Source organism: Pteropus medius, unplaced genomic scaffold (assembly GCF_902729225.1).
Source record: "Pteropus medius unplaced genomic scaffold, Ma_sr-lr_union100, whole genome shotgun sequence".
NCBI lineage: Eukaryota > Metazoa > Chordata > Mammalia > Chiroptera > Pteropodidae > Pteropus > Pteropus medius.
The window spans coordinates 22,335,107-22,360,718 of NW_024351730.1; the positions used below are offsets into that span (position 1 = coordinate 22,335,107).

Genomic DNA, 25,612 nt, shown 5'->3' on the forward strand with positions numbered 1-25,612 from the left:
CTACCTGACTAGGTGGATGCAACATATCTGTACTCTTTTTAATATTATAAATGTGGTGTATGCAAGTGGAATTTTTAAAAAATTCAAAGGCCACAAAGGCATTAGACGAGTATTAAGTCTTTTTTGCAATATGTTATTACGCCGTTAACAGCCTTCTTTAAAACCACTTTCATTGTTTCTGGATTCGCCAATTTTATATGCTATTGACTGTCCACTGAAGAAACAAGCATTGACCATTCCCTTGTTGCCCTCTATCTCCTAATTTTACAGATTATATTATTTTTATATTACAAAAGTTTATAATACATGCTACTCCATAACTATAATTAAGCCTAAATTTTACGTATTTTCTAGGCTGATTCTAAAAACTAAAAAATAAGTGCATATATAATATAATGTAATATAATTTTATGTCATTTAAACATTACTGGTCCATGTATTTCAGGCTGATAACACTTGAATTTTCTTCTAGCTTTGTTCAGTTCTTTTTGAAGGCCCAAGATTGCCCCTGTAGCTACCACTGTTTCCTCCCTTCCATACCATCCAACCATCATATAATCTATATTATAGTTTTTATTGTACTATAGTATTTCAAATATCATCATATAAGGTACAGTTTTTCCAAGTGTAAAAAATGTACTTGTCCTCATGTGATAGTATGGTTGAGTACAGAATATTTAGGTACAAATCTGTTTTTCCACAAATGATGACGACACTACTGTCTTCAAGCATTCAGCAAGGCTTCTAAGCACTCGGTCATTTGGATTTTCCTTTTTCCATTCCCTCTCTCCAGCAGTAACTGGAGATTTTCTTTCTATCCTTAGAGTTCTGAAATTTTACCAGATGTGACCAGATGTGACCAGATGTAGATCTTTTTCCATTCATCCTGCTTGGTATTAGATGGGCTCTTTCAGTCTGAAATTCATTATCTTTCTCTAGCTCATGAACTTCGACTATTTTTTTCAATATTTTTTTCCTTCCCACTGCTCCTGTTCTCTACTTAACTCATATTTACAGAAGTGAAAACTTTGTCATGTATTTTCACATCTCTTTATTTTCTTTCAAATTTTCCAGATTTTTTTTAATTTCACATACACAGAGAGTTCCTCGTCTTTAGCTACAAATTAGCAATTCCGTCTTCAATCATGCTAAATTGTTATTTAGCCCATCCATTCAACTTTTTCTTTATAATTTTCAAAATCTTTTCTGGTTTTCTACTCCTTTTTTTAGTGCAAATATAATCAACCAATCACTGCAACATGTTCTTACACCTCAAATGAAATACCATTACATTTTTTCTTTGAAGTTTTCTTTTGAATTATATATGAGAGCAGTTGTTTTATTCATCTTAATCCTCTTCCATCATGATTCTCCTCAATTGTCTGATTATCCCTGTTTACACTGGCAAATGAACAATTAGAGAATACAGGAAGCCAATGTAGGCACTCTCTGAGGTTGTTTGGGTTTGTTTTCCCAAATGGTTTGTCCTTTAAATGAGAGAGTAGTACTATTTATTTATTTTTTTAATTGCAATAACATATTATACCTGATATAGTCAAAACATTATCATTTCACTATAAATCCATATTAAAAATTATTAAGAAGATATTTGGGATATTTTTCTGATACTAAGTCTTTGAAATCTGGTGTGTATGGTGTACTTACAGAACAGCTCAACTCATGTTAAATTTTCATCAGAAATATTTGATAGGTTATTAGAATTCATAAGCTACAATGATAAAAGGAAATTTATATACCCAAGTTGTTTCAAAACATACTTTAGTACTATTTAAATAGGCAGGGCGTATGGATAAGCAGGCATCCCAGAAAAGTACCTGGACATAAAGTCAAGATCAATGGGAACCGCCAAAACAGCTTTTTTCTAGAACAGCATGCTTTAGGTGCCTCTCCTTCTCTCTCAGGTTCCAACATCTCAGTAGCTGTCCTACTGTTGGTCTACTTTGTTAAGAGACAGGTTCAGAGACTTTATGACTGACGGCAGGTGCCACTACCACCAGAGCTGTTTAAACTGGAGAAAGGGCAGGAAGAAGGCCCAGCTAACCCAGCACTTTGGAAAATAATTATTTTAAAAATTCTTGATTACACCCAATTGCCTACTACTATTCTTTGCGTTTGTTGATTCCAAGCTCAGAACCTTTCTGGTATTCCCCTAGGAAAACCTGAGCTTACCTCTGGTATCTTGGGTTCCAATTTCCTCTGAGATTTTGCTGTCAGTCCAATCCTATGAACTTTCTATCTTCTCAAAATTTCTGGTCCTCTGATGGTACCTGTAGTGGACTGTGAACTATAATTTTACTCCTCAACATGCTTTCTCCCCACCCCCTTTTTCTAGTAACATAATCCCTCTTGTCTGTAGGGAAAATATTCCATGTGATTTGTGTGGAGGTGATTCTTTCCACAGTGGTGGCCACATGACCCAGGTCTGGCTAGCCTACCCCACGCCCCTCTCCATTGGCAGCCATCTTTCCCTAGTCTGAAAATAAAGTTAATACAGAAGAAAAGAGAGACTAACAATATTGAGAGAAAAACAGTACTAATGACATTATTTAAATTTGGATTTATACATGCCTAAGTTGGATCTTCTCCCCTCCTTCCCTGCACATGTAAGCACACATTAACATTACAGAGCTAATGAGGTCCCTTTGCTCCTCTTTACAGTAGTTTGGCTAACATATAATAACATCTGTTCCTGCTTTTCAGAATTGTGATTTAATTCAATCTTTAAACAATATCAGTGGGCCATTTGGCAGAAAGGAAATTAAAGGAATGCGCTCAATCCACCATATTTAAAAGAAAAATTAGGACACTAACTGTAAAAGAAGCCTAAATTAATGAAATTAAAGCTTTATAGTTTGGTGTTAAACATATAATCAGAACACAGATGTAAATTTTATTAAGTATATCTCCTCATTCCATAAGGTAGCCTTCATACCGCAACGGGAAAAAAAAGCAGATATAAAATCCAATTACATGTTAATCAGTGTTTTCTGAGTCAAGATTTAAATGGCTTCAAAAAGAAAAAGAACAAAGGAGGGAAAGTTGCTAGTGATTTATAATTTTCTAATCTATTTCTATCCAAAGAAAACTTTCTGAATGATTATATGGTGGCAATGGTTATATGGGGGGGGCGGGACTAACCAACTCTTGAAATGTTTCAGGACTATTACTACTTATGTGTAACAATCTAGGCACAGGTCCTAAATTATAATAAGATGTCATTCACACAGATCTCTAAAGAGGACCTAGATGCAAGATGAAATGAGCTAGTGAGCTCTATAACTTACACAAAATATACTTCTTGAGCAATTACTAGGGAGGCCATAAAAGAGTAAGGAGACAGTAGACTACAGAAGTTAAGAAAGCAGACTTTGATGTGAAACTGCCTGTGTTTTACTCCTTTCCATCATATATTATGACCTTGAGCAAGATGTTCTTTGCCCTGATTTTTTTCAACTATAAAAATGTGGATAATATTATCTTCCTCAGAGTTGTTGTGAGGATTAAATGAGATACTATTCATAAAGCAATCAGAACTTGCTTGGCATACAGTAAGCACTCATAAAAAATATTAGTTATTAAAATATTAGTTATTGAGGTTATAATTAACCGATGTGCTAACTGTTATAAACATCTTCAGAGAAGAGGTGATATTTTATCAGACTCTTCATGGATAAATTAACAGTCAACAGAGAGTGACATCCAGAGAGATCAGATATAAACAAGGTTTAAAAGCTGATATTAGACCTAGCACATTCTAAATCACTACAAAACCACTGTAGTTTGAAAAATATGGAACTGACACACATAATAAACCAGAAGTTACAGCAACAGACCCATGCACCTCTTGGTCTAGCACTTTTACCACTGGAATATATCTTACTAAAATACAGAAACACATACTCAAAGATACATATCAGAATCCACTGCAGTATTGTTTGTAATGGCAGACACCCAGGAATAAAAAATAAGATTTTTCAACTCATTACTTTTCTTCTAGTGTTTACAATTTTTACAGTTTATATTTACTAAGTGATTTTAAAAAATAAATAAATAATACAATCTCTAAGATTCCTCCCACATAAAAAAAAAATTAAATAAATAGAAATAAAAACCGAAGTTTAGTATCATGGCTGCATACTCAGCATAGGTTTGATTTAAAAGATGTCATACCTACAACAGAAGTAAAACTCACCTACCTCAGTTTTTACAGCAGCTCTTCTACTTTGGCATTTCCTAAATACCAAGTGTGTCCATTTTAAATTATTTCTAGTTTATTTGAAATATATTTTTAAAACATAGAAAGAAAACTAAAGAACATTGGAATGATAATACAAGAGAACTAAAATACATTCACAGAGTTGGTAGGTCCTGCCCTAATAGTATATAGAGATGCCCAAGTCCAAAGACAGCCTAGTTCAGACTAATGCACATCACACAAATCAATAAGAATACTATACGGATGCTAGTGCTGCTCTTGTCTTCATAAAAGCAGCTTTCTTTCTTTCGCAGAAATTAGTAAAAGAGGGAGAGAAGAAAAGGAAGAATGAAGCCAAGCCTGCTTAGCGGCTTTAGAGCAGAAGGAAAAAAAAGTTTCAAAAGACTACTGACTAAAGACTACTACATTAAATTAAAAATACAGAAAATTAACCATAAAATCCTGCAGATGTTAGCTACTTATCAAATAGCACAGAAGCTGCTTATTAGAAACTAACTTTAGTATCTGGGCCTTTAGGTTATACAAATACAGTACGTATAAAGATGTATATACTGAACAGATATAATCCAGTCTATTGTTCTATTGTCTAAATATACAAAAGAAAGGTAGCACTTCATATAGTGGGAAAGGACAGACTATGAAATAGCTAAATCAATTAATTAATAATTTTGAAATATAAGTTTCTATCTTCTTCCATAAACCAATATAAATCTGAAGTACATGAATTAAGTATAAAAATAAGAGGCACAGTGACCACGACGTGAAGCAACCCAAATGTCCACTGATGGATGAATAAACAAAATGTGGTATATACAGACAACGAATTAGATCTTAAAAAGGAAATCCTATCATATGAATTTTAAGATCATTGTGAAAAAAGACAAATACTGTAGGATTCCACTTATATGAGGTATCTAGTCAAATTCACAGAAACAGAAAGCAGTATGGTGGTTGCCAGGAGTTGGGGGAAGGGAGGGATGAGGAGTTGTTTAATGGGTATAAAGTTTCGGTTTTGCAAGATGAAAATGTTCTGAAGATCTGTTGCACAACAATATGAATGTCCTTAACACTACTAAACTGTACACTTAAAATGGTTAAAATTGTAATTTTTGTGTTTTTTACCACAATAAAATATTTTTAATTATTAAAAAAATAAGAGGTATGCACAAAATTACATAAACCACTTAAAAAACTTACTAAACTATAGAGAAAAGAAACAAAATGGTGTAGATGATAGAGGCTCTATTCATCCTTCTGGCGACCAAATCAAAGTTGTGACGGAAACAAGGAGCAGCAGCAAAGAATAATCGCCTGAGATCTTGATGAACAAGCCATACGACTAGAGAGAAATCCAAGAAATCACCCTGCAATGGCAGTAGGTAGGACGGGGCGACCCAGTCTCCAGCAGCTGACAGAGGCTGCAGCAGCAGCAGAGGCAGAAGCCTCTTAAAGGGACAGTGTCCACAAGCAGATTTTCGCGGTGACAGACCTGCTCACGCTCAGCAGGGGGCTGTGCACAGGGGGCACCGGGGACTTCACGGAGACATTGTCGGAGTGAGGGTCGAGGGGAGACTCACATTGTACAGAAGTGCCGGTGGTATCCATTGTTTCCTGTGGAGCCCTCCCCACTCCCAGTGCGCAGACACAGTGCCACCATAGCCAGGAGGTCATCAGACTGGATAACAGAGATCGCTCTGCCCAGAGGATTTCCTGAAACTCTGCCTCCCCCAACTCAAGGCCCTACTCAAACCACATCCAGGTAGATCCTTAGCTAGTCAGGTGCTCTTTGCTAAGCAACACCTAGATTCACACTGGAGGCAGTTGGCCTCGGTTTCTGGTATGGCCTTTTGAGGTAGCTATAAGCACAGCACCTGTGGATTGCTTGCTGAATCTTAACAGGTGGCCCTGGAGGGGCAGAGGCTTGGGCTAAATTTGGCCTGTAGGTGAGCCCATCTCAGGACTGTGCCACTGGACACCTACTTCACAAATCCACACTATTTTAAAGACCGGGAGACTAAGGAGCTTGGCTTACTTAGCACATAGAAACAGACACGGAAAGGCAGCCAAAATGGGAAGACAAAGAAACAGAAACCATATGAGAGAAGAGAACAGAGATTCAGATATAATGGAGTCAAGTAATCTAACAGATGCAGAGTTCAAAGCACTGGTTATAAAGATGCTCAATGAACTTTTGGGAAGTGTAGATGAATTCAGTGAGAACTTCAACAAAGAGATAAAAAACATAAAAATGGAAATGGAAATTATAAAAGGGAACCAGTCTGAAATGCAGAACACATTATCTGAGATAAGAGCTATATTAAATGGAATAAACAAAGAAATAAAGTGAATAAAGAAAAGGATCAAATGCCCTATCTAGAGGATGGGAAAGCCAAGGACACACAAGCAGGATGGCAAGATATAAGATGCCAAGACTATAAAAATAATTTAAGGAGGCTATAGAACACTATTAAGGGTCCAAATATCTGTCTCATCGGTTTAACTGAAGAAAATCAAGATGCTGAACAGCTGTTTGAAGAAATAATGATGGAAAACATCCCTAACCTGGTGAAAGAAATGGACATAAAACTCCAGGAAGCTCAGAGAATTCCAAAAATCACAGATCCAAAGAGGCCCACACCAAGACACATCATAATTAAAATGCCAAAGTTTAAATACAAAGAAAGAATATTAAAAGCAGCAAGAGAAAAACTTACTTATAAGGGAAAACTCATAATACTGGCAGCTGATTTCTTAAAAGAAACTATGCAGTACAGAAGGGCTTGGCATGAAATAATCAACAGGATAAAGACCCAGGATCTACAACCAAGAATAATTTATCCAGCAAAGCTATCATTTAGAGTTGAAGGACAGATAAAAAGCTTTCCAGACAAAAATAAGCTGAAGGAATTTATCACCACCAAGCCCGTATTACAGAAAATGTTGGAGGGACATTTAAGAAAAAACATGTATCAAAAACAGGAATAAAGAATGGTAACAACTACATTCTTATCAATACCTCAAATGGAAAAGAATTAAGTGTTCCAACTAAACAAGTAGATGAATGGAAAGGAAAACAAGACCCCTAACGTTGTCTATAAAAGACTCACTTCAGATTAAAAGACACAGACTAAAAGGAAGGGAATGGAAAAACATATTGCTTTGATGGACCTAGAAGGTACTTAAGTCAGACTGAGAAAGATAAACACTATATGATTTCACTTATATGTGGAATATAAGGAAAAAGAAGAACAAACTAATCATAAACAGACTCGCAAACATAGTGGACAATTTGGTGACAGAGGGCAGAGGGTGCTGGGGGGCAGGGAGAATGGAGTGAAGAATTAAAGAAGTACAAATTAGTAGTTGATGGATGGACACCGGGATGGGGAGCACGGCATAGGGAATGCAATTAGAATGAATACGTTGGTTAGGCAGAGGGTCAGGGAGGGAGGGAGCAATTGAGGGGATTGTTTTATAAACTATATAGATGTCTAACCAATGTACTCTATACTTGAAACTAATTAAAATTTTTAAAAAAACTTATTAAACTATAAAGAGATCAGTTAAAGCACTTGATCAAACTCCTTTGTAACTTCTCAGTGGCAAATATGGTTAAAAATACAACATATAAGATTAAAAGAAAAAAGGATGCATATAAACTGAATTTATAAAGGACAAATCTTTATAAAATGAATCTAAGAAAGAAAATTATTTAGTTTCTCCCAACAATTTTGAAAGTTTATATGAAAGATAATAGTCACAGAAAACATAAATTAAAATGTTAAAGGAATCAAATCCAACAGTGTGTTAAACTACTACATCATACTAAGTATTTCAAACAGATTAATATTAGAAAATTTATTACTGCAATTCCTATTATGAATAGATTGCTGGGAAAGAGAAATAATCATTTCAATAGATGCCAAAAATGCATTCGATAAAACTCAGTATATATTTCTAATAAAACGTAATAAGCTAAGAGAGATATACTAAAACTGATAAAGGATATTTGCATTATATTTAATAGTGACACAATAGCACTCCCGTTTAAACAAAGGAAAGGACTGTCCCTATTACCACTTTTATTTCACATGTAGGGAGCGTTCAAAGCTGATGCAATAAAAAAAAAGCAAAGAGGTATAAATAATGAAAAAGAGAAAAAAAAATCTTTTATTGAAGTCGATGTAACAGTTTAGTCAGAAAACACACAGAATAAACTGACAACATGAAAATTTAGTTTAGTGGTCAAGTACACAAGATCAATAGGATCCTAAGCTCCAACTGTAAATGATTAGAACATGTAATGGAAGAAAAAAACAACATTCTCAATAAGAACTTTAATAAACTCCACAAGAAATGTGCAAAATCTGTACGAAAAACTATAAAATTGTATTAAAGACAGATGAAGGGCCTAAAAAAATAGACATGCTATATTTCTGGATGGGAATGCTGAGTGTTATATAACTATTTCTCCCCAAATTAATCCAAATTTCAATGTAATTCCAACCAAAATCTCAGTGGGCATATTTTATGGCAGTTTAAAAAGCCATCTGACAAGTTAAATGTGCAATATCCAAAACTCTTGATGAAGAAGATCAATGGGGAAGAACTGTCTTCTTCTAAGACATCAAAGCATGCTAACATATTGGGTTGAACTATCCGGTATTTGGTGACTTTTGATAAATAAAACAAGTAGTTCCAAAAAGTTTTACCTAATAGCTAAAATTGGTGTGGACATAGGAATAAATAAATACCTGTTAAGAATGTGGGAATGTTAAACACTCCAATTCCCCTACTCCTACCACCCACAAGTCCCGTTTTCTAAGTGGTAAGAAACACCGAAGAGTCCACTAAAGTAATTATACTAATGAAGCTTGGAAGACCAACAAGGCCTATTTCCCACTCCAGTTAAACTTACCCAGTTACAGGCAGAAAACTAAAATGGAGGGTGAAGGAGAATAGAAGTGTTGGGGGGGGGGGTCCTTCCACCAACCCTGAAAAGGAAAGGATATCTAACTTGAAACCTAAAAGCTGAGAAGAAACAAAGAGCCAGGGGAAGAACATCGTAGAAAGAAAGTAAGAAGACCCCAAGTGAGAAAGTCTGCATGTTCTAAAAACAGATAGGTAGTGTTACCGGAACACAGCAAATGAGCTGAAAGTAAGGCTAGAACAATATGAAGATCAGCCACACGAAGTCTTATAGGCTAAGTTACGAGTTTAGGTTTTATTCTAAGAGCAACAAGAAGTCATATAACAATTTACATTTCAGAAAGATTAGCCTAGTTGCTGCATTGGAGAATGAAGTATGGAGAGACAAGAGAAGAGAGCGAGGAGATCAAATGAGGAGGCTACTATGAAATCCAAGTAATATAATAGCCTGGGCTAGGATGATAGCAAAGATGGACAGAGGTGAGAAGTTTTCAAGGTATACTTTGAAGGTCTTATGCCCAGAATCCACTCCCATTCTACTTTCCCACCTCATATTTTGGCAACAGAAACACTTTCTTTGGGAAAGCATTCCATGAGTCTCAGGTGGTAATGACCTCTCCAACTCCACCTCCTAGACAGGCTACAAAGACATAACCTAACCCAAATATAAGAGGAGATGGACTAACTCTATAAAAAAAAGCCATAGAAATGAGTCTACAGGTGTTGAACAGAGCTATTTGAGGACAGGACACTGTGGACATCACTCATTTATAGGATCACCAGCATTCAGAACTGACTCAACAGCATATAGGCCCGAACAAAGCATTTTCTTCTTTAGTGACAGTGGCTGGTTCAGGAATAGACATGAGCCAAGGCAGGCCAACAAAATTATTTGGAATTAAGGAGTGACTTTCTTTTCTTGTACTGCTAGCCATAAGGACAATGTAATCCTAGAATTATATCAGCATAAGACATTAACTATTCTCTAATATTCATACTCCCCTTCCTTTAGCAAAACACTTCTCAAGTTATATCTGAGTATAAGGGTCACATAGAAAAATGAGGTCCTAGGTATGGACATATAACTAAGTCTGGCCGATGAGATGTAACAGGAAGTAATGTTCACAATGCTTTGGTCAATTCCTTAAGAACCAGCTATCTGTGCTCACCCTTCGTTTTCTTATTTCTCATGGGCTGCCATCCAAAATACCAGACTGGGTGGCTTAAACATCAAAATTTATTTTCCCACAGTCCTTGAGGCTAGAAGTCCAAGATCAAGGTGTTGTCAGGTTTGATATCTTCTGAGGCGTCTCTCATCAGCTTTCAAAATGCTCTTTACATGGCCTTTTCTGTGTGTGCACGCAACCCTGGTGTTTCTTTCTGTGTCAAAATTTCCTCTTACAAGGCCACCTGTCAGACTGGACACCATCCATATCACCTAATTTAACCTTAATTATCTTTTAGAGGCCCTATCTCAACATACAGTCACACTGAGATACTGGGGGTTAGGACTTCAACATGAATTTTGGAGGGACACAATTCAGCCTATAACAGACGTGATGCCGATAAGCCAGTTTAGACCTTGTAGATGAAGTCCACACCCTAAGGCAGAGCTGTCCAATAAAACTTTCTGTGATGATGGAAATGTTCTGTATCTATACTCTCCAATATGGTAGTCACCGGCCACATGTGATTATTTAATTAAAATTAAATAAAATTTAAAATCCAGACCCTAAGTTGTACTAGCCACATTTCAAGTGCTCAGTAGCCATTTGTGGTGGCTATTGGCTACCACATTGGACAGCACACGTTAAGGGATGGTATAACAAACAGTAGAAATTTAGATCTACATACCACTTGAGGACTATACCCCAAGTACCACATAATCTATCTTCTTTGAACCACAAGTGTTTTAGAGTCTCTGTTCAAATAACCCACCTTAAAGCATAACAGAGTAAATTAGAAGTTGAATGCTACCATAACAAATTCCTAAAAACTCTGATAATGCTTAGAGAACAGGTAGCAAAGAAACACATCTCAGGCTGGAAAGCTAACAACCTCTGTTATGCAGTAGCAAAACAAACCATTTAGTAAAACTCTTGGCCTGCAATAACAAGGAGGGCACATCACATGACTACCAAGTATACAACTCTAAGAAAAGCAATTACAAAATCTCAGAATACTGGTGTGTTAGCTGTTTAAAGAGCAACCAGAAAGATCAACTTAGAACTAAGAGTAAGGCATAAGGCAGTTTACAAGCAGAGGTAGATATAAAAACAATGCCATTCAGTAGCAAAACCTAACCTGTATAAGCCAGTAATTTGGGACCTCTCAGGTAGAGAAAGGCAGCTGCTCCTGTGCTCCAAATACTAGGATAACTTTGTGACCTCACCAGTTCTTCACCAGAAAGGTTAAGAGTGTTGCTTTCCCACCTGTGATGGTTTTTACGAGTTAACTTGTTTGGGCTAACCTAAGAAAGAGAAAGGGAAGGCAGCAGCTATTTTGTAATTACCTTCTCTCAGTTATTCAAATACTAATCTAGGTGCTATTGTAGGGGGATTTTGCAGATACAGCTAACACCCCTAATCAGCTGACTTTAACCTAGGGTAATCATCCTTAATGAGCCTGACCTAGTCCAGTGAACTCTTGAAAGAGAATGGGTTCTTCCTGGCAAATAAGATGCCAAATAGCAACTAAGTCTACAATTGCCCTTCCTTTGCTGGATTTTCCTTTACTGATTCCCTATGGAGAACAGCTTCAGCATATGCCATGGGTTTAATACTGCCTGAGATTTTCCCTTCCTAACTGCCTGCTTTACAAGTCTTGGACTTGCTTTGTCAACCCCCGAACCGCGTAAGCCAATTCCTTGTAATAAATCTCTTACTACTTATCTATCTCTCTATCATATATAAATCTCCTACTTGTTCTGCTTCTCTCATTAAACCCTGAAACATCATCTAAGATTATTATTTCAGATGCCTTCAGGTTGCCGGGTAACAACAGGGAGAGAGAAACAGGCCTGCGCACAGATCAGTAAAAGAGAGAATGAGCAGATTTTCAAAAATTATGACTAAAAGAGATCTGCTGTAGTTAATGTCACATGATATGGACAACAAAAATCTATGAAGCTTTTGTGAATTATACCACTAAACTACATTACTAGCCTATAAAAACTTATGAGTGAACTTTAACTCTGCAGCCCCTAAATCTATACCAACTGGTGGGGAGCTACAAAAGTTGTGCAATTCTTAGGGATGCCACATTCTCAAATGCCTACTACTTCAGATGTGGTAAAGGAAGATAACAAACAAGGAAGAATCACCTAAGAACAAAGCCAAGGGCACACGCAGGAGTCAAAAGGGCATTCCCTCCAAAGAGCAAAATCAGAGTTTAACCAAGGTATTTACATAGCTGCCAGAGCAGAGTCTTCTCCTGCCCAGAAGGATTTCATTATTAATATGGACCCAATGACTTATCTACTTCCTATTCCTCCCTTCTCCAAAGAAGTTTTTATTATGATTATCCTATTCCTATTCACCACTGTACAACTGATTGAGCAAATCACAGAGAGATACAATGTTTATTATTTTACAGATTACAGGACTGAATTAAGAGGAAAAGCATTATGTAGTTATCCTTTACTTTGAGCTATATAAGTAACAAGATAGGACTTTGGATTGATTCTCTTGACGAAGAAAAAGGATTATGCGTTGGAAGAAAGGACTGTACAAATATTGGGCAGCCAAGGTTCAGCCTGGTACTTAAGAAGAAAGGCTTAAATTGGAGCTATGCACTTGAGCGTCACTAGCCTAGACATCTATAGACACAAGACTAGATAAAATCACCTAAGAAATGAGACGAGATACAAGACAGAAACTCAGCAACGATGTATAATGAGTGGAGTAGGAGGAAGCTAAGACCAACAAAAAGCAAATAGTAATGTATAAACAAGAGAGGATGGTATTACATAAGAAAAGAGAATAGCACTTTGTAAGAGGCAAAAACTGAACAAGGTCAAAAGCAACTGAAAAGAGTAAATAAGAAATTAACACAACAATTAAACCGCTATATCCAAAAAGATATCCCTGTATCTTTGGAAACCGTATTTCTAAGAACTTTAAAAAAAAAAAAAATACTGGGATGAAAGAGGTCTCCAGAAGTCATAAAAAATAATTCATCTTACTATGCAAAAATAAACAATTTTCTACATTGTGAAAATACTGTAAACGGATAACCGTAACAAATAACACTGTGAAGGATTAATACACATTAATATAGATAGCACCAACAAATCACTAAGATGGCTCTAATAGAATAATGCTAAAACAGTAAATTTTCAAAAGAAATCCTAATGAATAAACATGAAAAGTTACTCAATAATAACCAGAAGAATGAAAACAATAACACTATCTTTTGTTTAAAAGTTTTTAAAAACTAGGAAGACTAACCATTTCCAATAGCATTCTTACACACTGCTGATGGAAATACAACTGGGAGTATTTATCAAATTGAACATGTGCATAACCTCTGGCCCAGCAATTCCATTTCCAAGAATCCATCCCAAAGAAAAATTTTTATACTTAAAAATACTGTAAAAGGCTGTTCACTTCAGTATTACATATGCAACAGCAATGTACTGAAAACTATTTAAATATCTACCAACACAAAGGATCAAGGAAATTATGCACATTCATACTATGAACGTTCTCATATTATGAGAACGAGGCAAATCCTAATGTACTCTCTCAGACACATAGACTCTCACACCCACCAAGAAAGAAACCAGAACATTTGATATATACCAACACAGTAGCAGTATTTACTCTGAGGAAAGAGTGGGATAAAAACCTTTATGTATTAGAAGATTCTTTTTATTAGAAATATGAATGTATTCATTAGTTTTTATAGTTAAATATATAATTATCTGAAAACTCATCTCTTCAATTGATATATTTTAAGAATGCTCATCAATGAAAATTTTAAGATAAAATTTCTAAGTGACAGCTCTGCTCTGCGTGATAGATAATTTGATTAATATACACCAAGAAAAAATAAAAAGATGATTTCAAATAATAATGATTAATTCTGGAGAGTAGGATTATAAGATGATTTTTGTATTCTTTAGATCTTTTGATTTTGTCAAATTTCCACAAATATGTATATGTTTCTACAAATATGTATAATGTTTAATATTTAATTATAAAAACACTAACCTAATTTAACAGATATTAAACATTGCATTCTACCACTGTCCTATAACTCAATTTCTCATATTTTAACGCATCTGTATTTGCAGCAACCACAAGTATACTAATATAGCTACCTCTTTTCTTTACTACAAAATCTTCACGGTAAAATTATAATGGATAATTCTTTGGTGTAATTTAGTTGTCAAGGACACTGTAGAAAAATATCACATATAGACTTCATCTTAAAAAGAAAAAACAAAAATTAGTGAGTATTCCAAAAGACGCTCATAAAAGATGTAAAGTCTACCCTACCAGTATTCAAAAACAAAAACACAATCCCTATAATGAGACCAATTCTAAAGGCATACACAGCTTACATTGAAAACTAAGACTCCCAAGTAATTATACAAGATTAACATCATCTTCATAGTTTTAAATTACTATTAATTTTATCTCAACAAGATTTAAATTTTATAAAGCTAGGAATATTATCAAAATCTCTTAAATCCCTCATAATCCCTAAGTGATTTTGCTAGGTAGGTCTCAATAAGGCTTAAATTTAGTGAGAAAAGTAGACTAATAGCAATATTTATCTTCTAAAAATCATTAAAAATAAAATTCTATCACAGTGCTAAGTTTTCATGTATTTAAGTTCAACAGTTTTACTAACTACATCATATATAAAATCATAAAATCATTTAACTCAACACATATATTATGATTTTAAATACAACTTTTTCCTAGTCACTGAGAAATGACTGAGATTACTGTACACTGAAAACAGCCAAATATAGGATACTCAATAGACATATGCCAAGTAAAAGAATTAACTCCTATATTGCATCTTGCAATAGTAAGAACTACACAGAGGCCTTGCAACAGGACTATTCTTGTTATTAACTTCATATAAAAAATAAGAGGGAAAGTTGGCATAGAGAAGTAAAGAGATAACAATGGGGTCAAAGACTAAACTGGAAATAGAACTGGTGTAACACAAACAGGAAGACTTCCTTTTCTTCTCAGGTTTCATATTTACGGTGATAGGAAAAAGGAAAAGAAAAACAGAACTCCATGTTATTTATTCCAAATTTAAAACTAATGAAACCAATTTTTTTCACAGATCTCTCCGAAATGTTTTTCAATCACAGGTTCTTTAATTAAAAGATAATCCACGAGGAAAAAAAAAACAAGAATTAATTTTAGAAGAGGTTTTTATTTCTTCACTTTCCTTTTTTCTTTTCTGTTCCTTTCTTTTTTGGGAAAGTAAAGGAAATAGAGGTATATAAAAAAAAAAAAAAAGATAAATGAGGCCAAATGATAGCTCGGGAGAAGGATATGCCCTGCTAGAGATGCACAGTTATAGACTAGTTTCATAAATTTGTCATACCTAGCCAATACTTATAAATAACCTCAAAAAATGAGAAATGCGTTTACTTTTCAAAACTGAAATAACATTAATACACCTCACGTTTTTCTGTTATGATTCAGTGTGAGTAACTGAATTTGAGCATTAATTACAAAGTAATAACAATAAAATTAGTGTAATCTGCAGTCCTCCTTGATCATGATTTCTATCACTAAACCTCTAATCATTTTTAAACTCTCTCTAGAACTGCCCTAGTTGTAGAGATCATTTTCATGGTACAGAAGGCAGAAACCTATATAATCTATTTTGTATAGCTGTATCATAACATTATTTAAATAAAAATTATGATTTTGGTTATCTCCAATACCTTATTTAATCTCATTATGCTTAACTTTTATTGAAAAAAGCATGCTTTTTCAGACAATTTACCCAAAATGGCATTTCCTTTACCCATGACTCAAAAAACCTATTTAACATTTTCAATCTATTCCCAACAATCTTGTTGTTCATTCCCATCAGCACAATTCACTATGATATATCTGTACACTTTAAGATTTCATCACATATCAAAATTAGTTTACAAAGACACTAAATAATATTGCCTCCAAAAGGAATTCCTAAAGTCTATAATCTTTACATTTTTTTCAACCTGATCCTCTTTGAACTCTAGCCTCATCCAAAAGTAAACTTAAAATGTCAACTCTGTAATAGCCCAGGTAATGTTTATGAGTTCTGTAGGATGGCAGGTACCTTAAATTTTGCTTTCAATTAGGTCTATATTAACTTCGACTTTCATAGCATCCTTGGGAAAATAAAATCCAACATGTTGCTTTTTGATAATTAAAATCCCAAATTATAAATCAAGATAAATTATACCTATACTGCTCCACAATTCCACTTCCCCTCATGACAGAATAATAGTTTCTAAAGGAAAAAAAAAAAAAGGATTAAGAAGTTAATAAGCACCATTAAGTCAGGAAGGGCATTTTGCTTCTGGGTGGCAAGTGGATAAGCATAACTACCAGAAAGGAAAGGTTCTTGGGACTAGAAGAGTATTCACATTTACCCATCACCTTCTATTATCTAATGACTTATTTTCCCAAAAGGTAGAAGTTGAGAGTCAGATTTGGCATAGGTTACCAAGGATACTGGTGCCCCCTATTGGTACTAACAAAAACATAAGTGGCACCAGCAGCCATTATTTCACATACCATTATGAAGTGAAAATTCCTTTTCATCTATGGTCGAGCATGGAAAAATTATAAGTTCATTACATACATACTTCCGACCCACTGTTATCTTCAAAAACAAAAAACAAAAACAAAAACACAGGATAAACTACTGTTATAAATGCAAATACACTGCCTAAGGACCTAAAAAAATCAACCTCTTAGTCAACTGGAAGCTAGTAGAAGCAATCTAGGTAATTCTACTGAGTTTCTGAGAGCCAAAATGTGCTGCTTTGATGATTATTCAACAATGAAAACTTTTACAATACTAACTCCAATTAGGCTGGTGAGGTTTAACAATGACTAAATTGAATAATTAGAATCAATTAAAACATCTGACAAGAAGGGATCTACCATAAATAGCTGCAATGAAGTTTTGATACCTTAAGACTTGAGGTCCCAAGTATTTCCACAGTAAGTGGCTAAAGAAGAAATATTTATAAACTTTTACTTCAGAGATCTGACATCATGAAAACCTAGCAGACGTAAGAATACACATTGTACAGTGCAGGAGATATAAAGAGGTATAAGACAAGGTTTCTGTCTTCAGATCTGACAATCTATAGTAGACTAGATGAAAACTGCCTCATCAATTAAAAGGCAAAATATGAGCATTTAAAAGAAGAGATGATAGGTATAGGGCTAGTTTACTACTGGAAAGATGCCTGCTTGATTCCCCCCTACCACGGCAGCGACAATGTTTCAAAATAACATGGTATGAGGGAGGAGGTGGTCACAGACATCTAATGAAAGTTTTGTACATACTATGGAAGTAGGAGAGGAAAAAAAAAAAAGACTTATAAGCACCTTCAACAAAAGCTTGTGTTTAATTTCAGGGTATTCACAGCCTATCAAGACCTCAAGTTAACTCCTATTTAAAAATAATTTTTTTTTATTAATAAAGGATAACCTTGAAAAGTAAAACTCTTGAGACGGAAGCAACAGACTGCCTTTAGAGGATAGTTTTCATTATAAAATTGTTTCATTTTATTAACAATTCTTGATTCTAGATGGTGAGAATATGAATATATTTATCTGTACTTTACTATAGTTCCTTTTTTAATGAGTTTTTCAGACCAAGAAAAGGAAAAACCTGTCTTCAAATGGTGGCCCTACTGCCAAAAGTATCTTCCTCTATACTACCTAATTTGTTTTAACATTTTATAAAATGCCAATATCAGAGTGCACTTAACATCATACAGCATAAAAGAGCATGGAATGAGTGAGTGAATGAGGGAGTAGGCTTTGAATTGAACAGACAAAGGTTAAGCCTTACTCTGCCATTTATTAGTTATGTGACAATAAGAAGTTACCTAAAACCCTGCTAAGCCAGTATCTTTGCCTCTAAAATAAATATTTCCCTTCCCAACATGCGTATACTTCTGAAACTATTAAGGTATACATTTAACCATTTAATCTCACTCTCATACCTCTCCAAACCTATATTTAATCATTGGTGCATTTTCAAATCAATGTATTTTAAAAGTTTTGTTCACCATTGCTTACCCAGTACAGCAAAATGCCTAGCATATAGTAAGAACTCCAAACATTTATTGAATAATGAAACAAATATGACACCTATTTCATAGGGTTATTGTGAAAATAAAATGAGAATACATGAAAACTGTATTAACTCATTTAATTCTCATAACAGTGCTATAAAGTAAGATCTACTATTATCCCACTTACATATGAGAAAAATGAGGTGGAGAGAGGTTAACTTGCACAAGATCACAAAGCTAGTGAGTGATGAATCAAGGATTTGAATACAAGCTCCAGTCCACGTTCTTAACCATTATGTTAGACCTGACACACAGTAGACACTGAATAGTTTTTATTAAGTTTTTTAAATGTAAACGTATCTAGGAGGCTTAAGACATTACTTATCAAGACATTCAATAATCAATGTCAATTGGTTTAACTGGCTTTCCCCCTACTACCTATGGAAGATCATCATCACTAAGAGAAGTAATTAAGTAATTGAAAGATGTTGAAATCCAAACTTCAGCTATTTGGAAGCCCTGGATCTAAGAAGACATTCTATTCCTTCTCTTGGTTTCCCAAATGAATTCTGGATGCTCCCTAGGTACTAGTTATTTACTGGGGGGAAAAAAAAATTTTTTTTTTTTTTAATCAAATACAGTGCTTAAGGATAGGAAACAAAACAATTACTAAAGAACTATTGCTTCAAAAAGCTTAACGTCTAGTTTACAAATACTGCTTCAACAATTAAGAGACAAAAATGGGAAACAAGCTTCTCCGGACTAATCTGGGACTCTACCATTACAACAGAAGAACTTAGATGGCATTTTTTCCATTAAAAAAAAAAAAGAATTTGGAAGTGAACTAGAGGAAACACATCTACTTCTGAAATAATTTTCCTTTCTTTCTCATTCTCAAACCTACCTCTTTCATGTCAATAAACAGATTCTCCCAAATCCTTTCAAAATTGAGTCAGTACTAATTTGCTAACTTCCTTTGTCTAAAATCTCTTCATTAAGTTGGTTTCTTAAATGTAAAGTCTTAAGTTACCTATAAAAATATACAATTCTGATCAACTACTATTGTATTTACATTTTATGCAAACGAAAATGTTTTTGAACTGATTCTGACCTTAACAGAAAGTTTTTCCCTTTGACTTCTGCTTTAGCAAATACTGATGCAAATTAAATTAAAAAATGCATTCAATAGAATGCAATGTTATTTCTAAAATGGAGTATCAACCCTTGTAATTTCAATGTTTTTCTTTGCAATATTTGAGTAAGCAAATTTAGTCCACTAATTTGAAAAGTGCATCACAGCAATATGAGAAATAAAAATGGATTTCCTAACATAAAAAAAGTCACCCACTGAAAGACAAGATAATCATACACCTTTCCATTTTATTCTAAGATTTTGTGTCAAATTGGGTGGCAGGGATGGGAGAGCTCTTGGTCTTACACTTTTCTTTCCAGATATATCTGAAGTTACACAGATTATCGAAAACATGATTATTCTATTCAGAAATACTGCAGAAAAAATTCAGTTCTCAGTAACCTACGCTAACATTTAATAAAAATTTGATTCAAATAAATCTCTTGTTTAAATTGAATCTCCTTTCCTTCCAAGTGTTCCTCTTTCAGCAGATACTGAGAATATCCAGCTAGCATTTCTTCACGGCAAATGTATATATTGTTAAATTATCCTCCATTTTTTCAGGTTAAATACTTCAACCTCAAAGCCATCACCTTTCATATTCCTTTTGAACTTTTTGATGATTTTTTACTGGAAGAATAATCTCAAGGATCACATCCACATTTTTCACTGCGCAAAGAGTAACATAACGAATTAGAAAAAAGAACTTAAATACAATGAGCATTCGCCATAGATTCCCTAGAAATTTAAACTTCTGCTGACATGTAAATAAAATGATAATAGAGTGAAAAACACTGCACGACTCATCCATTTAGCTTATGATGTAGTGACTGCAATGTTTATTTACCTCTTTATTTTGGTCAAGGATGGAGGAATACTACACTCCTTTCTATCTGCTCATCCCTCATCATGTATCTTAGATTTATTTGTAATGATTGTACTTCCTTACACTTTTTATTTTGACTCATCGTCATAACAAATGACAAACTATTTACACAACTATACTGAAGACAGAACAAAGTATATTAAAAACAAAGAAACATTCCCCTAGTTGATCGAAGTTAACATATACCATTCCTGTTTTTCAAGGAAAACAAACCTGACTCACAAAATTGACACACCTACAAACTTAAGGCTATTCCACATGATTTAAGAAATTACTAGAAGTTTTGCTTATCAGGCAAAAATCCAATGGACAAAACTACCTATGAAGTTCACAGCATAATATACCAGTAAGTTCTGCACGGAACTTGATACTGAGTTCCAAACTAGAGCTTAATATTTTGTCTGAGAACTTAAAATCTTAATAAAATATTGGTATTTGCCCACGGCAGTATAATTGTGTTACTTTACAATTTACTACCTACTTTCTGAAAGAGGTCAGAAGGGAAATAGAAGGAAATAAACTGTCAACTGTCATAAAAAGTGTACTGGTCTGAACTACTAGAAAACTTTGATTTCTACTTTTGCTACTACCCACCAAAACCAGTTTCCTCTAAGCCCTGTTTTCCTCATTTTTAAAATAAAAGGGTTGAACTACGTTAACTCTAAAATGTTTCTCATCTCTGTGAAGAACCATACAGTTGAATGATTCTAACTACCATAACAGATTTTATTGGAAATAAGGATTCTATCACATCTTTCCCTTCATTGTTTCAAATGCAGCCTGAGCAACACACTATCCTGAAACATCCAATTAAGTCAATACAAAAATCTATCAATACAAACCTATCCACAGAATTTAACAGTTAATGGAATAGGAGGGAGTGTCCATCTTTTTGGTATTCGTATTTGAACTATTACAACTCTACCTGTATAACTCTACCCAATCTGAGGTAAAAAAGAATCTGGTCTTCTACCGATAGACAAATCTCAAACTCTTTAAAAGTTATGTCTCTATTTAAGCCGAATCAAAGATCCAATAATGCAGTTTTCAAAAAATCAGTCCTTGCACCAAATTAAGCTCTGTTTGTGACAGAATAAATGGCAAGTGGTACCTCTAGATATTTCAATTGTGCTCTCTATAACTGAACTTATAATCAGCCTTTAAAGCTGTTTTCCTCCTTCTGTTACTTTAAGTTACAACGTCTTCCTCCAGATCAAAATTTTCTGGTTTCCATTTCAGAGAGTGGACAAGAGAGTGACAAAAAAGCTGGTAACTAATAAAACTAACTCTTAGTTTGTTGTCAGCGTTTGTTTTACTGAGCTTTTGGGTTCTATGGCCTTTTCTGAAGAACAAGGTCCTGCAACGCCGCCTGTCTGTGGGCCCAGGAAAAATTATAAAGTTATTATGAAACCAGATCACTAGGACAAACCAAAGGCCTTCCTATTCCAACTCACAACCAAGCCTGGCTCCAAGTGGACTCTTTAGCTGCCCCATATCATCTGGAAAACAGCAGGGCCAAACATAATTCTTCCTAAGGAAGCATTTGAAAATGTATGTGAATGTATATGTAAAGATCAAATATCTTTTTCATCCAGTAGGTTTTACATAAATGTGTATGGCTATAAGATCAGTTCATCCAAAATCCTTAAAAGATGGAGGAAGTGAAGGTTACTTCCTTCAGCGGCCACACTATAGTTGTGAAAAAAAAACCAGCAGCAGAAAAGTATGGAAAAGTACAGCTTCTCACGTGTCTCTCACATACACAGATACTTAGCTGTAAGTCCATTACAACCAAAGCTCGCCCCAAACTGCTCCTTGAACCTCACGAGTGGGAGAAATTTATCAACTTCCTAGTCGTTCCCAAGGGACTCGTCTACCTATTATCTTACCCCTCCCGCTTTGGTCCCGCCCCCGCCCCACAAATAAGTTGACCCTACTGGCCCCAGGCAGACCCCACCGGACGTGCAAGGAGGGAAATCTGACCAATTTACCTGGGTAGTGCGGTTCACCGACTCCGTGGACTCTGTGGTCCTCCCACCCCACGTGTCAGCTCCCCCCCACAGCCCCCACACCTCACGATTTAGCCTGGGGAAAGAAAGAGGGCAGTGGAATCCTGGCCCTAAGATAGATTAACCACAGGAATCTGTCCCACCGCAAGTGCTCCTCCCACCTTCGGCCCCACCCCTTCACAGTCCCCTCCACCCTCCTTCCTTTAAAGCAGGCCTTGCCTCAGAAACCTCCTCTTCCTCGTCGTCGTCGTCCTCCTCTTCCTCGCTGTTGTTGCTGCTGGTGCCGCCACCGCCTCCACCACCTCCGCCGCCGCCGCTGTTGTCGCTGTCGCTGCTGCTTTCGCTGCTGCTGGGGGGTCGGCAAGTCCGGTTACGCTTGGCCTTGTGGTGTTGCTGCTGCTGCGGCGGCTTCTTCTTCAGAAGCAGGTCGCAGACTCGCACCATCCCACGAGGAGACGAGGCCGAGCGAGCCCCGCTGCTGCCGCCGCCAACGCCGCTGCCGACCTCCGCCGCCGTCGCCGCGGGGGGGCCCGCCACAGCTGCCGCCGCCGGGGGGCTCCCTTCTCCCTCAGCCGCCGCCGCCGCCGCCGCCGCCGCCACCGGAACCGTCGCCTTCTCCATCCCCAGGGAAAGAGGGAGGGCGCGGACGGGGGAGGGGCGTGGGGGCTACGCTCTACCGCGACTTCGGCCGCACCAGGGCCGACACTGTGCTCGGTGCCGCCTCCGCCGCCACCGCCTCGGTCACCTCTACTGCCGCTGCCGCCGCCGCCGCTCCGCCAGCTCTCACCTCGTCTCGCGATACTAAGGGCGGGGAGCCTAGCAATGAGAAGGAGGGAGGAGGGGAGCGTGAAGGAGCAAAGGGGGGGCGGGGGAGGTGAGACGTAGAGGAAGACCCGGGTGTCGGGAGACCCAGAGGAGAGGAGACTTCCAACAGGCGAGGGAAGTGTGCCTCGGGCGACTTCCAATGGGGGTTCGGCGCGAGCAGAGGATGACCCCGGGTACTACCGTAGCGCCCGCAAGCGCCTGGATTTCTTTCCTCGCTATTTCCCCCACTCACAGCACTTTAGCCCTCCCTTCTTCCTTCCTCGCTTGGGTCTAGAACGCAGCCGCAGGCGGAAGTGCAAGTGACGCCATCATCCGTCGCCTGAGCGTGGCGCGCGGGTGGCTGAAAGACGAAAGTGAGATTTCGAGGGCCAGTCCTAGGGCCCCGTGGGTGGGCAATGACGCGGCGCGTGGAACGCGCGGACGGGCAGGCTGGAGAGAAGCCGCCCGGGGCCGGGTGGGAGGCAGGTGCGAGAGTGTGCTCCAGACACTGTTAGCGGCAGGCCGGGGCACCGGGATCCGGGAGGTGGGGCTGCGTTCTGCACTGCTGTACGTAGTTTTATTCCTGGCCATTTTTTTTTTTTCGCTGCCAAATCGTGAGTTAGGGCTTTGGATCTTGAGAGATGGCCTAGTGTAAGAGAAAGAGCCCTCTTTGCCTAGTTCAACTCTTAGTTTATAGACTTGTACCCGAGTTTACACTCGTTTAATATGGAGTTCGAGTAGGTGATATCTGATCACGACAATTCTGAAGTTTCCAAAGGGGAGAAGGAAACAGGATCTGTGCCAGACTTTGCAGACGATTCCCTGCATGACCCTGGTTTAGTTCTTCCACTCTTCACCGACTCAGCTTTTATCTGTAAAGTGAGCATACATAACGTTGTCTATGCACCTCTTTGAAAGAATATTGTGATGGGGATTGCGAGTTCATTTGTAGATGTCTGAAGAACTTACAGGACTTTTGAAATAATAGCGTAGCTTATTAAACTCAGAATTATACCTTTCTGGTCCAATAAGCACAAGGAAAATGAAGCAGACCTCAAAGGCAGATCTGGCACAAGATGAAAAGTATGTCTCAGCTGACATAGTTGCCGTTTTAAGACTGCTAAGTTTAGCTGTGTGTGCTTGAATTTTTTTAGCATTTTTTTTTTCTTTTTAGTATTGGCTTACCGTATGAAATGTGGGCAGTTGCCAGTACTCTGCAGAGTACTATGGCAGAATTGGCAATGACTGAATCAATTCATTCAAACAAAAATTTATCATGTGCCTACTGTGTGCATAGTTCAGGAAATCAAAGTCTCTTTTTCCAGAGGCTTTACCATGTAATAACTGCTGAGTTCCTGTGCAGAAAACTACACAGTGGTAAAGTATATTTTACCACTACAGATTTAGGTTCTATAACCTCAGCTGTATTCATTTCTCCTACTTATTCATCCCTCCTATTGTATTCATCCCTTCTTCAGCACCTTTGTCTCCCTTCCCACCAGAATACTTTCTGCAGTCTTTAAATTCCAGCCACATTTCATTATATGACTGCTTAAAACTTCTCAAGAAAATCAACGGTATTAGGCATAACCTCTTCCAAATGCTAGAAACTTAGATGTTCTGGGTCTTTCCTTTGCTCCACTATCAGAGGAATGAGACACTCCCCTGCTCTTTATACAGGATGAATTATCTATTTGTACCCTAGTTCCATTTCTTTCTTTCTCTTCCATTAATTATCTTTCTTTTCTTTAATCTTTCGTGTTTCTGGTTCCACTTTATTTGCTTTCCTTCACAAGCTTTAAAGAGCATTCTACATTTGATGTCTCTGTTTGTTATCTGAAATTCACTCATTAACCCTCTGTAGTCCAACTTCTATACCTATTACACTACCAAAAATGCTCTCCTAAGTAATCTCATTATTTAGAAGAAACTGAATTCTTACTCTTTTATGTAGTTGTGAAATGATTATCTTGTTGGGACTAGTAGAATAAAAAACCTATTAGAATGGAGTGACTTTGTTATTTTTAGCTAGAATATTTTTTCTTTTAGAACCGTGTGGCAGAGACTTGGCCAGCCATTCATGAAACTTATTTTTTCTCCCTGGATATACAGCTAGACTAAATTCCCAATTTCCCTGACAGTCGTGGCTATGTGTTTGACTTTTAGGGGAGATGGATCACAAAATGCCTGTGCAATATTTCATTGTTATTTTGCATCTGTATTACCTAGTGTCTCACATTTTTCTCTTAATGATAGTATATCGTTACCTGTCCCTGATCTTTCCTATACATTGGGTTTGCTGGGACAGAGAGTGATATTAGAGAGAACT

The 25,612-nt window shown here is 36.7% G+C and overlaps 1 protein-coding gene across 4 annotated transcripts in view; it reads right to left on the reverse strand.

The window, feature by feature from the left end:
• ANKRD17 (ankyrin repeat domain 17) overlaps positions 1-23,246 on the reverse strand; it is a 139,109-nt gene extending 115,863 nt beyond the window's left edge. For 2 of the 4 annotated variants that reach the window (XM_039845414.1, XM_039845420.1), the window contains exon 1: positions 22,699-23,246. In XM_039845414.1, coding sequence (XP_039701348.1) covers positions 22,699-23,100 — 402 coding nt within the window. In that variant the 5' untranslated portion in view covers positions 23,101-23,246. The remainder of the gene's footprint in view (positions 1-22,698) is intronic. The other 2 variants (XM_039845419.1, XM_039845415.1) reach the window with 1 other exon arrangement.
• Positions 23,247-25,612: the final 2,366 nt, after the last annotated feature.